At 41.6% G+C, this 15,537-nt stretch overlaps 1 protein-coding gene across 3 annotated transcripts in view; it reads right to left on the bottom strand.

The window, feature by feature from the left end:
- Positions 1-3,379: 3,379 nt before the first annotated feature.
- The window catches only part of akap13 (A-kinase anchoring protein 13), a 93,802-nt gene continuing 81,644 nt past the window's right edge, over positions 3,380-15,537 (bottom strand). The window contains exons 31-38 of one of the 3 annotated variants that reach the window (XM_084013450.1): positions 14,924-15,070; positions 14,201-14,274; positions 13,280-13,324; positions 11,253-11,300; positions 10,790-11,061; positions 9,268-9,451; positions 7,945-8,236; positions 3,380-6,264 (exon numbers count right to left, since the gene is read on the bottom strand). In XM_084013450.1, coding sequence (XP_083869576.1) covers positions 6,212-6,264; positions 7,945-8,236; positions 9,268-9,451; positions 10,790-11,061; positions 11,253-11,300; positions 13,280-13,324; positions 14,201-14,274; positions 14,924-15,070 — 1,115 coding nt within the window. In that variant the 3' untranslated portion in view covers positions 3,380-6,211. Of the gene's footprint in view, positions 6,265-7,944; positions 8,237-9,267; positions 9,452-10,788; positions 11,062-11,252; positions 11,304-13,279; positions 13,325-14,200; positions 14,275-14,923; positions 15,071-15,537 lie in introns of all 3 variants that reach the window. The other 2 variants (XM_084013449.1, XM_084013448.1) reach the window with 2 other exon arrangements.

Below are 15,537 nucleotides of genomic sequence, written 5' to 3'. Positions count from 1 at the left end.
GCCATCGATACAGGTCAGTGTTGGTCAAATAGACCAATGGATTATAGTTTTGGTAGAATAGGAACAAATTAATTACTAGTGACACATAAATTAAATAAAATGTGCTACCCATCAGGCCAATTCCAGGATAATTTACATGCCTATAACAAAACAATAAAGCCTAGTTAATAATACATAACTATTGCATTGCTAACTCCAACCTCAACAGAAAAAAAATCACGCACCGTCTCCTCTACGTGGCAACACAAACATGTCAAAACACGTCATGAGCCAGAGTTTCACCATCACTGCCAACTCTTTCACACAGCCATTACGGGAAACCCAGCAGCGGTAACACAGCTGAACTCACCTCCGGAGAAGCTGCGTCTCGATGCGGACTCGTCCCGCTCCGAGACTCCCACGCTGCGTGCCTGGCGCGTATGCGCCGACGTCACAGAAAACTGGACGTGAATCGTCTCTCGTCGAGTCACAGCTACTAGCGGAGGTGCTAATGTTAGCTTCCCCCTATCTTTCGACCTCCTCCCAAATCTCGCGTTTGTTCCGCTTCCAGTATGGACGTTTCTTTACTTTTGAATCCAATTTTACATTTTGCTGATGAAAATGTGTTATGCGCCACGCTTCACCCTTGACCTCGCAGGTCATAATCTCGCGTATTTAATCTCGCGAGATTTGGTGGTTGGTTGCTAAAACAAATTAAAGCATGCCCCAAACTGTGTCAGGGCCACGGGACAAGCTTACCTAGCACTGGACCCTATTTGTAGTATAATCTTAAATGTAAACAAATTCAAAAAAACACATTTATATTTTCTTTTCTTTGTATTTAGTCTTTCATTTGTATGCTACTCACAAACCTCTACATAACTCAGTTACACTTATTTGATTATATTTGAGGTTATTTGAGGTAAAACATGGTTTGTTTACAGTAATGTGAGATTCTGAACTTGTTTATGGAGCGTGGGAAGTGAATCATTATATTAACTTAAGTACTCTACTGAAGTAGCACTTGCACTCTATTTTGGATGTTTTTCACTTTATGGAAATATGTTGAGGTTTCTCAGATAAGAAATTAACATAAAAATATATCCACAAGCTGTAAAATATGATGCATTCTGTAACTACCGAACAGTAGTCCCAGATACAGTAGCTGAAATAAAATATGTGATTTAATTAGAGAAGCCATTCTGCATAAATCTGCTATTATCATCATCTTCATATTAGTAATGGATCAAATTATTATGTGTCGTGTATATGGGACTATTTAGTGGCTAAAAAGACAAATATTTCCCTCTGGAGTTGGTGGAGACCAAAAGCAGAGCTAAAAGGAGAGTGAATATTTCCCTTACATTTATCAGGTGGCCAGATGGACAACTCCAATTGTTGCTCCTTGTCTGTTGGATGTCTAAATAGGACACTCTTTGCTAACACAGTAGCCACATTGATTTAAATGTTGATACCATGGCAGCCTTATGTTAGTAGCTTGTTTCCTGCTGCCGCCACCCAAAAAATAAAGTAGGTTTAGAAAAACGAAAAGTACGCATTTTAGTGAAAATTGAGTGATACTTACTTTTACTACAGCGAGGGCCCTTAGTAGTTCAGTAGTAGATGTCCTTGACCTGCTAGAGCCCTCATGAGTGGAACAAGCTACAGAAAATAAAGATAATAATGGAGCTGTGATGAACCAGTGTGTTGGAAAGTGTGGAGGCCTTGATGAAACGTTTGAGGATTGTGTTTCTGACTCTTATTGCCGTCCCAGTTCAATTCAAAGCTCGTTTAGAACTATCAATTAGTCTGATGTAGTCAGTTATGATACGGCATTAATTAGTTCAACAATGTCAAACGTGTCTTATCTTTGCCAGATAATTAATCAATGTGAGACTGCATGAACTGCTAATCAGCAGCCGTTCAAGCTGCACAGACTTTTTTTGCAAGTGTTTTCTTCTTCTAGGATTTGATGGGATTTTAAATTTGGAAAAATTGTATGCTCGTGATTTTATTCCCCCTCTTTGTCTCTCGGTCTTTACTTTTCGGTTTTCCAACAGCCAGACTTCACCATCCCTGTCACCATGACAACCAGAAGTCAATGAGACCATGCAGCTTTCTGTCAGTGTGTCTCAACAACGAAGTTGCTGCTGCTGCTGCTGCTGCACAACTTTGATTTGGTGGGAATAATCTAAAAAGGGATGGGAAAACTTGTGTAGCATTAAGCTCCATTAAACACAATTTAACACATCAAGACTTTCGGTTTGGTCTTATCAGCTGATGTTTTGTCTCTGGGGTTTATGTTGAATGAGCGGAATGGAGAAATATTTAGAGGGATCCCGTGGTTCAGTGGATAAGTTAGAGCTGAGGAGAAGCGGAGGGGGTATGGGGTGGGGACGGCACTGGCGTGACTTACAAGATTGCAAAGTTAAGAATAACATTTTTACAAAGTAGAGAAATCCTCACAGTCAAGGTTTCCAGAGGCTAAATGTCTGTGTGCAGCATGGAGAGATTAAAGCAGCTGGTTCTTTATTTATCAGGAGGGAGGGACACTGCTGAGCGCCTGCACCGCTGTCAATCCATCAGGACGGTTGTCAGCTTTCCCCCTCTGGCGCCGGTGCTCAAACAGCACTAACACAACCGCTGGAAACTGGAAATCAAACCATTAATGGCAATTAAAAACAATAATTGATGGCAATTTTAATTGCCTCTAAAACTAAAAAGTGGACTAACAAGAATAATTGTTATTGTTGTAATGAAAGTGCAAAACAAAACAAAGTATATTTAAGAAGAGAGGAGAAACAAAACTCTAATGTAATCTGAATTGCCAACGGGGCAAAAACTGCCTTGGGGCCCTCCACCCTCTCGGGGCCAATCTAAACCTGACTGAGCTGCATGTTGGTTGGTGGTAATCGTCATATTGAGGGACATCTCATGGATGCTGCTTTAGTTTTTTAACTATGCACTTATTTTATCGGATTTCTCCTGCACATATCTCCTTCTTTATCGTGTTTTTGTTATTTATAAATTGCACAACACATCTTGTTGTTCAATGACAATAAAGACATTCTATTATATTCTTTAAAACCTAATATTGAATAGAAGTTGTGTCTCTATTCAAGTTGGAATACCTTGTCGGAATGAGACATATTCCCTGCAAAAACATTATTTTCCTGTAGTGAAGTCTTCTGATTTCCTTTTAGAAGATATAATAACAAAAATGTAACAATTTTGTAAAAAAAACCTTAAATATAATATAATAATAATAATATAAATAAATATTAAACTACAAACAAATGTAAATAAAAGGATGAGGATCAAGCATGTTGCACTTTATATTTATGCGTTTTGTTAAGGAATGTGTTCGAGACAAACTGTAACAAACCAGCAACACTCAGAATGAGAATTATGATTTTTTTTTATTATGAGAGAAATGTGACTTTACATCACCCCCAAGGGCGAGAATAAAACATAAATAAAACATTCTTACAAAATGTTGCAATAGATCACAAATGGAACACTTTTTTTTACATTTGATTTGTTTTATACATAAATCATATTTACATATTTGTCTTGCCCTTTTTTTTTTTTTACATTGTTGGGAATGAAACGACTCTGCACCACATTTACAGTACAAACATTTCCTTCGTTTCAAAGCAGAGGTATTAAAAGCTCCCCTCTGTCTCTTGAGGAGATGCTCGGTTCTACTCTAGTGCATTTTATTATCGTTACGATTTAAGGCTACGCAGGGTTCACCTGATGGACGCGCTCGTCTCATGGACAGCCCTATCATCATCATCATCATCATCATCATCATCATGGCGGAGGGAGTTCATTCTCCTGACTGCTGATTGTCTTTTACAGGGAAAAGGTTGTGGTTCTGCCCAGTCGCTCCCTCCAACCGCTGCACCTTCCTCTCTCCCACATTAAAGCTGCTGCTGGCTGCTTTCACTGAATAACCAATTATGATCTCTGACAACTTATTTGTTTCTGCAGTCAATTACAAATGCCGTGGGGAAAATGTCACAGAGTGTGAGAGCCCACGCTCATCACATTATCTCTGCAACGGCAATGACCCGCTGAGAAAAATATGTCAATTTCTCACAGCAGGGAGAATATGTAAAAAAAGAAAAAAGAAATTAAAAAAAATAGTTTCGTACTTTCTAGTTGTTGTTGTTGTGTGAGAGAGGGATGGAACTAATTTAGTCATAGGTGCAGTGCTCCCTAGTGGTCAAAACACACCTAGAGCAACAGAGAAAAGAAAGAAGCCCATTCCTCTCTGTTTCTTTGACTGGATTACACCAAACCCATAAAACAAAAGACATGAAGCAACTAATTGGCTGGCCATGTAAGCCTCTTAGGAGACACACTATAATAAACCAGCCCGGACGTGAAGTCCAATCCTCAACACAGACGGCAAGTTAACAAACAAGCACTTAAAACACGAGACGAAAGAGGCAGCAGGAAAGCAGTTCTGGGGCGCTGCTCTGTCGTTCACTGGAAACGTCTTCTGTTTGCTTTTTTTTTTTTCTTCCTACCTGTCCAGCAGGTAGTGTGTGGCCCAAAATCAGGGCTTAGATGGGATAAAACACAGGCTTAAAAACCAACAGGTCACCTTGGAGAAGACTACATAAAAGCTATCGGCCCTGATTTTAATTACAATTGACGAAAGAGCTTCTTCTACGTACTTAAACACGCTTTGCATGATCATCGTTGCTTTTCATGAGCATCAGTGCCCTCGATTAAAAAAAAATAAAAAATCCACGGAATACAAAGATCTCCTTGATTGATATCTCACACTGATAACAAAGAAATGCATCAACATATTAGGACCAAAGTGCTCAAAAACACTGATGAGTGTTGATTAATTTGAAATGATCAGAGACTCAAGTTTAGTCATTAAATGTCCAAGCGGGGACACATCGCATCGATGTGGTGGTTTGAGTTAACCGTCCGCTCTCGTTCTCTCTAACCAGCCGCGAGATTAACAGCCTCCACTTCCTCAAACCGCCAGCCGCGTGCATCCACACAGTCTATTATCAGAACTGGGAGAGGTAGGTTGACAGAGGAAGTGGAACTTTATAACAGACAGAAGCCATTAGTATGCTACCTGCAGAGTTACATGCAATTAAAAAATGAAGGAAAGCGCCGCTCATCAGCGCTGGGATGAAAGATGAGGCCTGCATAAAAGCCCATTGACAGGGAAATAAAGCAAGGATCAAGCTAATAACCAGCCACGGCTCTAAAACACACTAAAGGATATGAATTGATCCATTAGACGCTGGGAGATATGTCTCAGTCCTTTCATCACGGTTGAATCTGGTAGAGGAGTCGCACACATCTAAAGAGTTTCACTCCAAAAAGAAGGAGATAGCCATTATTCAAATAAATTAAAAGCAAGCCGAGGAACAAGATGATTGATGGCATAAAGTCTTTATAGAAGATTACTGAAGGTATTTCAATTCCATCTCACTTACTAACTGGAGGCAAAATTAGTGGACGCGACCAAATCTGCTTTTCAAGACGCGAATAAAGGAATGCTCCGATATTCTTTCATCTTGGATCCGTACAGAAGCATCGCTGAATGACACACTGGAGCAACCACTGAAAACTTTCTGATTGATACATGTTGCCAGGGCACTTAGTTTAGGGAGATATTCCTCAGTGGCTGCAGTCTCCTATTAATTGTCAGGCAAGATGATTAGGAGTGATGAGCTTCCAGTGCCACATGGAGCTCTCCGGCATTCGTCTGTTTCCAAGGGGCATTTGGGTATTTCTGCGTCTGTTGGTGTGGAACATTACATAGCAGGACGGACTGCTGGAAACGTTAGCGAGCACAGAAAGGCAGTGGAGCCTGTGACATATTTGGCAGAGCTTGTGACGCAGCCTTCTGTGAAATGCCTTCAATCTCATACCCACGAACTTAGAATTCTTCAAAATGAAATAACACAATCACGTAACTACGGCTTCTTTGAATAAGGGAAACTGAATACCCTAAAATGTGCTGCTATTCCATTTTCCCCATATTAATGCATACGTATGCATGTCTACTTGCATACTATTATTTGTCTTTTTCCTACATGCGAGTCCTTTCGAGGTGATTTTAAAGGTGCCTGGTATTTGCAGATGAATGTATTACTTCTTGGGAGTAACACATTCCCCTGGAATGGCTGCGATGGGATGATGAGGAGGAGGAGGAGGAGGAGGAGGAGGAGGAGGAGAGCCACTTCACTCAGCAGAAGAAAATCTCTCCATCCAAGGGAGGCTCTGGTAGGTGCGGCGGGTCTAGAAGGGAGGAGAAGAGATGAGTCAGATCACAAGAGAGGACGCTTGATTCGCTGTAACCATTATCCTCCATCCAGTGAGCAGCGTCAGCCAGACTAACCCGAGCACGGTGCACCGTGCCGTCACTGACATCCATTCAGGAGGTGACAAAAGCTGCCTCAGTGAGCGGCCTAATGCGCTGGATGGAACCACAGCCCGCTGCTCCTATCACAACCGTCATTTCATATGGAGAAATGGAATTTTCACTCTCGAGCGTATCAAGGCGTTTCATACGAAATGTGTTTTGTATGCATCCTGCACTGTGCATGTGTTGCAGCTAGCTATTGTTTACAATATTACAATACTACTTCCAATATCAGTACCATAAAAGTGATACCAATCACATTTTAGAACTCTTGCAGTGATTGGATGTGAGTCTTCTAGATCTGGGTACAAGGACTACGGTTTGAAGTAGTTTGGACACTGCCTGGTTATTTTGGTGTGAGGACAGCTGAATAATTCACTTTTCTCACTGATTCGATGAAGCAAAGTCAAAATCTATGCTGTGTCCCGGAGCAAGTTTTGAGTATATAGTAGCAACAAAGGTGCAATACCTGATATGCTAATTATGCATATGATCATTTTATTGCAGCCAAATGTGTTTGTGAGTCAAGCAGATGGACTGGCTAATGTTTCTTTGTTGTTTTCTAGGACTCCAATGACAGGAAATGTGCTAGGACCCTGCGGAGGCTGCTGCTGCTGTGGGAACAGTGAAAGTACAGCACAGTGGACTGTGTCTGCATTCACTACAAGATAAAGGAGACAAAGTAGATGAAGAGGAAGTGTGATGCAAGCCGACACCTGGAAGCTACATTTCTTTAAAATGCCTCACCAGACGGTACGACCATGACAGGCTGACCAGGCACTTTTTATGGACTTGTTAAAGATGAGAGTCAGTGTCATTCAGTAACAAATGTCTGTACGTTTCACACACTACCACTGTGTCTCATGTGAATTCAATACACACAGTTTATTGACAATGTAATAGCAATTTTATAGGTTTTGTCACTGGCAGTTTATCAGATATAACATCCATAAAAGCATTAGTCAGCATGTATGCTACGTTTAGAATTATTGAACATATACATTATTATCTACTATTCTTTGCAAGAAAATGGGATACAAATAACATCGACAAACGTATCCATCTATCCATTATTGTAAATGCTTATCCTATTAAAGGACAGGACAGGTTGCCAGTCTATCACAGGGCTGACAGTCCGCCAATCACACTCACATCTACGGGCAATTAAGAGTTATCAATTAACTCATCCTGCATGTCTTTGACTTTGGGTGGAAGCCGGAGAACCCATGCTCACACGGGGAGAACATGCAAACTCCACACAGAACACAAACCGGGATTCGAACCCTCTTGCTGAGGCGACAGTGCTATCCACTATAGTGGATTATCCTACCCAGCATGCACTGCAGCATGGAACAGAAACAGAAACCTATTCATTTTGCAATCAAATGTGTTCAATTTCTCATTCTGAAAAAAAAAAAAAAGGTGACGCAGACTTTCTTCTAATCTGAGGTTTCCATGACAACAATGCCCCTCAACTCCGGCTGATTCACTGTGAGACACTGAATAATTTAACACAATGTAAATCCAGCCACTCGCTCATATTCACCATTCTCTACCTGCTGTGGCTGGGCTCCCTCCTTTGCCCTTCTTCTTCTTCTTCTCCTTCCCCTCTTTGCTCTTGTTCTTGGCCAGCTGCAGCAGGCCTTTAGAGATCTGGTGGTTGGCGTCGCTGCCTTTGAGGTTACTGGAGGATGAGGTGAAGGGATTCAGGCCTTTCCCTTTGGGCTTAGACCGCTGGGGCTGCAGCCTCAGCAGGGAGGAGGAGGAGGAGAGCTCCGTCTGGTCCAGCTCCAGAGACTGGGAGCTGGCTGGGAACTGGGATTCATCCGACGTTGTCGAGGGAGTCCTCTGGAAGCAGAGGTTAGAAAGATGTACAGCTGTTATCTCCGTCTGTCAGTGAGTGTGTGAAAGGGGCACCTTTCAATGGTTTCCCAGGCTCATCGTGAATAAAAGACGGGCATAAATGTTTCCAGAAAGATCAGAGTTTAATGGTAGCAATATAAATATGCACATGAAGCTTTAAAATATATGTATAAATATCCATGCTTTTAAACACTAATCATAACACATTTTTCAGTATTTTATCATGACTTATGGAGTCAAGTAATAATGCTTCATAATTGCTGGTCGCTCACTCATTTCTTTTGTTAGGATATGTATAGTATAATTACAGCAGTTGTAATACATTATACTATTTTTATGATGCATATTAATCACTGGTATGAAACATTATAGTGTGCTTTTTCCATCGCCGCCCCCTCCCTCTGGAACTCTCTCAGCAAACACATCCGTGACCGCAAAAACCTCACAACATTCAAATCACTTACAAAAGCCCACCTCTTCAGAACTGCTATTAATGCATGATTTTAACCTGTGTTGTGTATGTATTATTATTAATATTGTTATAAGTTACTCTGCATGGTCATTGTTTAAAAAAATATATATATTTTGTTATGATACGTGACCTAATACGTCATGATGAAATGCTTTATAATGTGTTTTGTATACTGTTATAAAGCATTATGAATATGTTTGAGTGCTATATAATTATCATTATAACTATACTATACAGTGCCATGAGCAGATTATAAGGTTTATGTTTGGATGTTTAGACATGGGCGCCATAGAAAGTGTTATCTACATGCAGGTTTGGGCTTGTAAATATGACGCTGCTGTTTGCAGCACTGTTTGCTACTTCAGAGCTTTTCAAGAGGACCCAGGTTCAAGCCTCTGATGCAAGCACCCGTAAACACCAACGCTGCTGAAGAGTCATTGAACTGCACTGAATCCCTCCCAGCTCACTGAGTGTTGCCCTGTGGCCGAGGGGCGACGGAGAGCCTCTCCTCCTGCACGTCATCATGGTGGTGAGCACCGCTCACCTCAGACAGGCGGAGCTCCTCCATCTTGTCGAGCTGCCGCTGCACAGCCTCTCTGTCCCTCTCCAGCTTCCTCTGGGCGTCTCTCAGCCTCTCCAGGTCTCTCTGGTACTCCTCCTTCTTACCCTGCAGCCCCTGCTTCTCCTCCTCCAGCTCCTTTTGCTGCTTCATGACCTCCTCCTCCTGCAGTGGTTGGGAGGTGCATCGATGGATTTATTGAAACGGTACGATACAAACATTCAGTATGTTTTCAGAAAATGAAAAAAAAAGGAAGTGACAAGTTAATCATTGTGTACATTGACGTTACGAGTCTGAGCTCAGCCTCGTTATCTGAGAGTGAATGAATGGAAACGGTATTTAGTGATAGATTATTTTTCTACTGGTCAGTTTAATTCTAATGGATGAATAAACATCAGATGATTAATTATTGATGCACACTCAAACTCACATTAAATCACACTCCTGTGAAAAGTTAAAGACTATGAAATTATTTTACAATTGCTTTGGCTTAATCGTAACAACAGAGCTTCAATTTGCTAAACTCACAACCTTCATCTTGAATGAATTTCAATCAGTGGTGCAGTTGAATCTTTCTCATTTAACCCTGTCAGCCAGTAACCAATCCTCTCCAAGTAGAGTCTGCACAGGTTATTACCTCAAGATGATACAAATAGTGATGAGTCACTATCTGAAAGGATGTAGAGAAATGATATTGACAACTTAATTGAATGTGATACATTATATTGATCTAATCTAAAAAGTCTCAAATCTGGCTTTTGACAAATTCCTACACAGTAAAAGATGATTGTGATTATTCTTCACTGCATCGGTTCACTTTGTCTGTTCTGTAAAAACCACAAAGTTAGTTTTTATTTTAGGCGCTTAAACTTATTTCAGTTAGTTAATAATAAAAAATAAAAAAAAACAGATATTCTACTAAATAATTGACACTACTGTGACTCTGACAACACTCACGGTTTTGACAGTAAAAAGAGAGAAATAGCTTTTCTTTTTGTAGCAAGTATGTTTTGCTCTTGGCATTAAATTGCAGCCATGGCAACTGTAAGTTACTGCTTATGCTATGAGAGCAAACACAATTTGCAGTTATTTGTTGGAAAACAGTAAACTAAAACTCCATACGGCCTCTACTGCTTGTTGTTTAGTCATTTGCAAGTCATCATCACAATCTAAAGCAACACATCAGTTAGTTAGCTGGCATAGTATGATAGCTTGAAGCTAATCTTCAGCCATTAAGATGAACCTTTCAGTGAACAGTTCTTATTTGACCCGGAAGCTTTTATCTCAGTGGCAGCACCGTTTAAAAAAAGACAGTGGAATGTTTTCCAGTCAAACATGTTTTTGATCATCACTGCAGGACCCTGCATGTCCTGAGCAACACTGCATTGTGATGTATCGGATGAAATACTGTACAAGGTGAGTTACCACGGTATAAAAACCATGCCGCTATCACTTAGCTGAAGAATAGCAGCTGCCCAGAGACACAGTAATAAAAACAGAAGTCACCTGCACGTGCACCAGACCCTCCCTTTCAGTCAGACGCTGCTCCCTCGTCTCCCACTCCCTCTCCCTTCTCCTCTTCTCCTCAGCATGAGCTGCCTGCTGTCTCTGCAGGGATGCCAGCTCCTGCCGCTGCTTCTCCAGGCTGCGCTGCTTCTCCTGTTCAATCAGCGAGCTGGGCCGCGAGGACGGCCGCGATAGAGACGTGCACGACGAGGAGCGCTCAGTCAGGGCCTGTCGCTGGTCCTCTATGAAGCTGTCCTGCTGGACCACGACGGCCTGGGAGAGCCGGATGGATCAGGTCAGACACGTCACACCTGGCATCGTCTGTTACACTTTCTTTTCATCTGTCACTATCTTCACATTATACTCAAAGTCTCTCAGATATCACAAGTTGATTTTTAAAAAGCTCCAGAGCATCATTTTTTATTCTGATCACACACACACACGCAGTGGGGTCGCCATCTTACCTGTAGAGTGCTGAGCAGGAGATGCAGATTGGAGACACTGTGGAGGACCTGCTGTTGGAGAAGAGAAAATCATGGAAAATCAAAAACACCCAGGCCATAGAGAAAAAATCTGTTTGATGTGCTCTTGCTTATTGGAGCAGTTTTGACTTTGCTTATTAAAGTACACCACACACTTCATTTAAAAACGTTGACTTCCTCTTTTAACAAGCTCCAGCGGTGGATTTCATGTAATCATGTTCACTCACGAAGTCATGTGACCTTTTCTCCACTCAAAACAAAGAGGAAGAGAGACATGGACACGAGCATTCAGCTGCCACCGCTGTTCACTCTCATTAACGCTGACAGGGAACTGCAGAAAGCAGCATTTGTAACACAGAATGTGCTGTTGCATTAAATATTAATACAGTATTGCACTCATAACTGTCTGTCGGATAAATAATCTGAATGCACAGGAGCAGCATCCTTGAAAACAAAATGCACTCTCCGTCGAATAGCTTATTTGAACCTTCCTTTCCCTAGGTTGAAAATCTATGAATGCTGAATATTAATCTGTGAATCTGCAATCGTTCAGAGCTGCTGCATAGTTGATTTATAGAAATGACCAAACATGTACTTTATGAAGGTTAAATGTTGAGAATCTGGAGACCACATTCACGTGATCTGCTTTTCAACTACTGGAACAGAATGCTGATTGAACACAGACCTGCAGTGAAATATCTTTGCAGCGATTGATGGATTTCCATGAAATTTCAAACTCACGTTACATTTGATAAATCCTCCTGACTTTGGTGTTTTCTGACGTTTCCTCCAGCAGGTCAATGTTTTCACTGAGTGAAATATCTCTACTGGATGGTGTGGCACTAACTTCAGTACATGCCTTCATGGTCATCAGAGGCTGAATTATAACTACATGAACATCCAACGCCAACATCAGGGCACATTTTAGTTTTTCCAATGCTTTGGTTCATGGCTTGCAAAACTGATGTAAATTCGAATAAGCAAATCACATTAAACTAAGATGGTTAATAAGGCAAACTTTATATCTGCTAAAGATGAAAATGTTGGCATGCTAAGGTTAGCATTTAGCTTGAACCATTGCTGTGCCACAGTACACCTTCACAGAGCTGCATGGATGAACACCTTTAGTCTTATTTTAACTTTTCACTAAGGGGTGTGGATGGCCTTCAGAATACTTCTGTGGCATTAATGTGAATTTTAAACTTTATTTTTCAGGTAGTGTACTTGTACTACTTAGGCTGCTTGTTCTATTCTTGTACACAATTCATTTTTCACAACTTATATTTTCAAAAAATCCTCTAAAAGTCGAGCTGAAATCCCTTTAAACCCTTTTCCATCACATCCCCGGTCATATTGTGCACCTATTTAACAATATATGCAGAAATTTACAAACAAAATAAAAATCTATTGCTTCATATTTTAAAATCAAAATCCAATGTGTTATCCTTCTTGGAAAACAAAGTCAGCTGGGATCGGCTCCAGCCCCCCCCCCCCCCCCCCCCCCGCGACCCTGAATACAGGATAAGCGGTAGACGATGGATGGATGGATGGATGGATATCATGGCATCATCAATCAATCAGAGCTCGAGGAGGCCATGAGCTAATCTTTTCAACCATCAAATCAAATTCCTCGTTAAAAACGTTATGTCTTGCCTTCCTGTCCTGTTTCACTCGCTTACCGCAACGGGAGCTAGATACTCTAAAAATGCTGGACTGTTATACCTGCTATTATAATCATGCTTTTACTTATTAACTTATTCCTCTCATCTACAGTACACTGACACAACTACATAATGTATTATTATAATAAGGCTATAGTGCCTGTTTCATTTTACGGTAACTATCGTGCACACCAAACAATTTCCTGCAACTGCTGTTGCTGTTACCACCGTGTCAGCTGATACATACATGTATGTTGATGCTGATAATGATGAGGGTGACACAGAGTTTGGACAGTTCCCATATAAACATCAGCTCTAATTGAGTCAGAGAGAGGAAGTCAGTGTTACCTCACTGTTCCTCTTCAGCAGCAGCAGCAGGTTGGCGTTTCCTCCCTGCACACAAACACACACACACACACTCAGTAATGTACAGCTTGAACACAGTAATGAACTAACATGCACACACATACACATCTTCTCGTGTGTCACGTTGTGTGTGTCCAGTGCATACTGTACAGTGCCTATGCCTTAATGTGATTATAGTTGCACATGTGGGTGTGCTGTAAAAATGTAATTGTATCTGGGTATGATTACGTACGACTGGTACAGTGATACCGCACTCTTGCACGTACTGTGTTTAACACAATGATGGTTTAAACATCTCAAGAATGTATTTTCCATTTACAAAGAAAACCATAAACCAATGTGAGTCTAATAGAAAGCGGAAATGCTTGGATTAACTCTGCATTGTGTATTTAATGATCATTCTGACTTCTTTTACTGCTGAACCCCCTCTGAACTCTGGCTCTACGCCCAGGATGAAATGTAAATAAAAACCAAGCACTGCTCTATTGTTCGGATAGTAGAATTAACAAGAAAAGGCACTATACACTTACTAGAGTAGCCCGGCTCCACTAAAACATTTAAGAAACAATTACATGCAGTCCAGCTGCTGGATATCTGCAGGATAAATGACTACAAAGGCAAGCATCCATTGCAGAACTACAATAGCAACACCTAAAGGCCGCCCATTAATTCACATCCACTATTGAATTCTTATACAACTGATGGTCGCCATTAGCAACGGGTCCTTTGCAGGAAGAGTCAAGAGGCTAATTCACTGGAGGTAGAGAAGTGGCTAAATTCATCTTAATGGCGTTGTTAATGTTGGAGGACAAATACACCCCCACACATGGCCTCAGGTTCTCATCGGGGCGTGGGGGTGCAGCGGCTTCAGAGTGACGCATAATTGGCTGTTGAGATGCAGACCTTCTTTAAAACGCTGTCAGACTCCGTCCTGCGCAGATCTCCCGCTGTTTCCTCGCTCTCGTCGCCGTCTCCACCTGACACAAAGGGAAGACACAGAGAAAATCAACCAGGCAGCAAATAATCCACGTTCAAGTCTACTGCGAGACAGTATTGTGGAAAATGTGTGAACTTGTAATTGTATTTTTTCATGATAAATATTTCCTTTGCTCAAAAAATCATGTGGATCAGTTGATGCCACTCATTAAATATTAGCTTATATTATGTCTTGATTGTTTGACATGATGTCCCCGATGTTGATGTGTCTCTAAGTCTGTTTTTTGTAATAAATAAAACATCACACTGATAAAAAAGCGCTTCAGGTACGACTACTGATCCGGACCTCTTATGGCTCCAGTTGTGCCAGTAAAGTCCCACTCTCACTTTGCAAGCTGCCATTTCAGAGGGATCGCCCCAGGCCATGTCTCCCTCAGGAAGTCCCCGTCTAAAGAACTTTATCAAAGTGCACTGAACAGGGGCACCGTGGGAAAGAGGTGGGTGTGGTGTCCCACTAAAAAAAGCAGTGTCACTGCACATTTGTAGTTCAGTCATTAAGTTGATCGGTCATCGGCAACCAGCAGGTCAGTGTCTTCGACTGTTACTGTGCTTCAGACCACTTGGTCCGTCAGCACAATCTCTCCATAAAAAAATAAAATAAAAAAAAACAGCCAGCAGCAGCAGACTTACTCTTACTGCTGAGCATCTGGTGGCTGTCAAAGCCTCCGAAGGTCTCGGCCCGGCGGGGCAAACACACCGGCCCCGCGCCCCCTCCCTCCTGGACGCTGGCCATCGCCCCGCCCAGGCTACCATTCACCAGCCCCTGTAACGTCTCCACTGTCACACACACACACACACACACACACACACACACACACAGAGAGAAGGGAAAACATCAATGTTAGTAAGTGAATTATCTCGGCTAACTATGTTACAGTTCAACTCTGCACTCATGAATCCTACAAGGCACTTCTGCTTTCAACCTGGTATTGGCTCCTGTTGCTAAGCAACTATTGACAACCTGTTTGAACCACAGTACTGAAAGTTTAGATATCTTAACCATGTGAAATTCTATAAACTCTGGCAAGACATACACAGTATTGGTATCCACATACATACAAAGACCATGCAGCACTGCGACCTTTCCAGTGGAAAATAATGAGAAACTAATGCTGCTGGTGGATGTGAACTTGCAGTAAAACACGATAACCCTCAGCAGAAGAAATGACATTACTGCTGCCAATTCACATATCAAATAAGGACAACTATTGCCCCGGGCTTTTGAAGGAGGTGGAAAATATATT

The sequence above is a fragment of the Eutrigla gurnardus genome, assembly GCF_963514095.1.
Source record: "Eutrigla gurnardus genome assembly, chromosome: 1".
Taxonomy (NCBI): Eukaryota; Metazoa; Chordata; class Actinopteri; order Perciformes; family Triglidae; genus Eutrigla; species Eutrigla gurnardus.
Note: the sequence above shows the minus strand (reverse complement) of the source record. Positions and strands in the feature narration are given on the sequence as shown.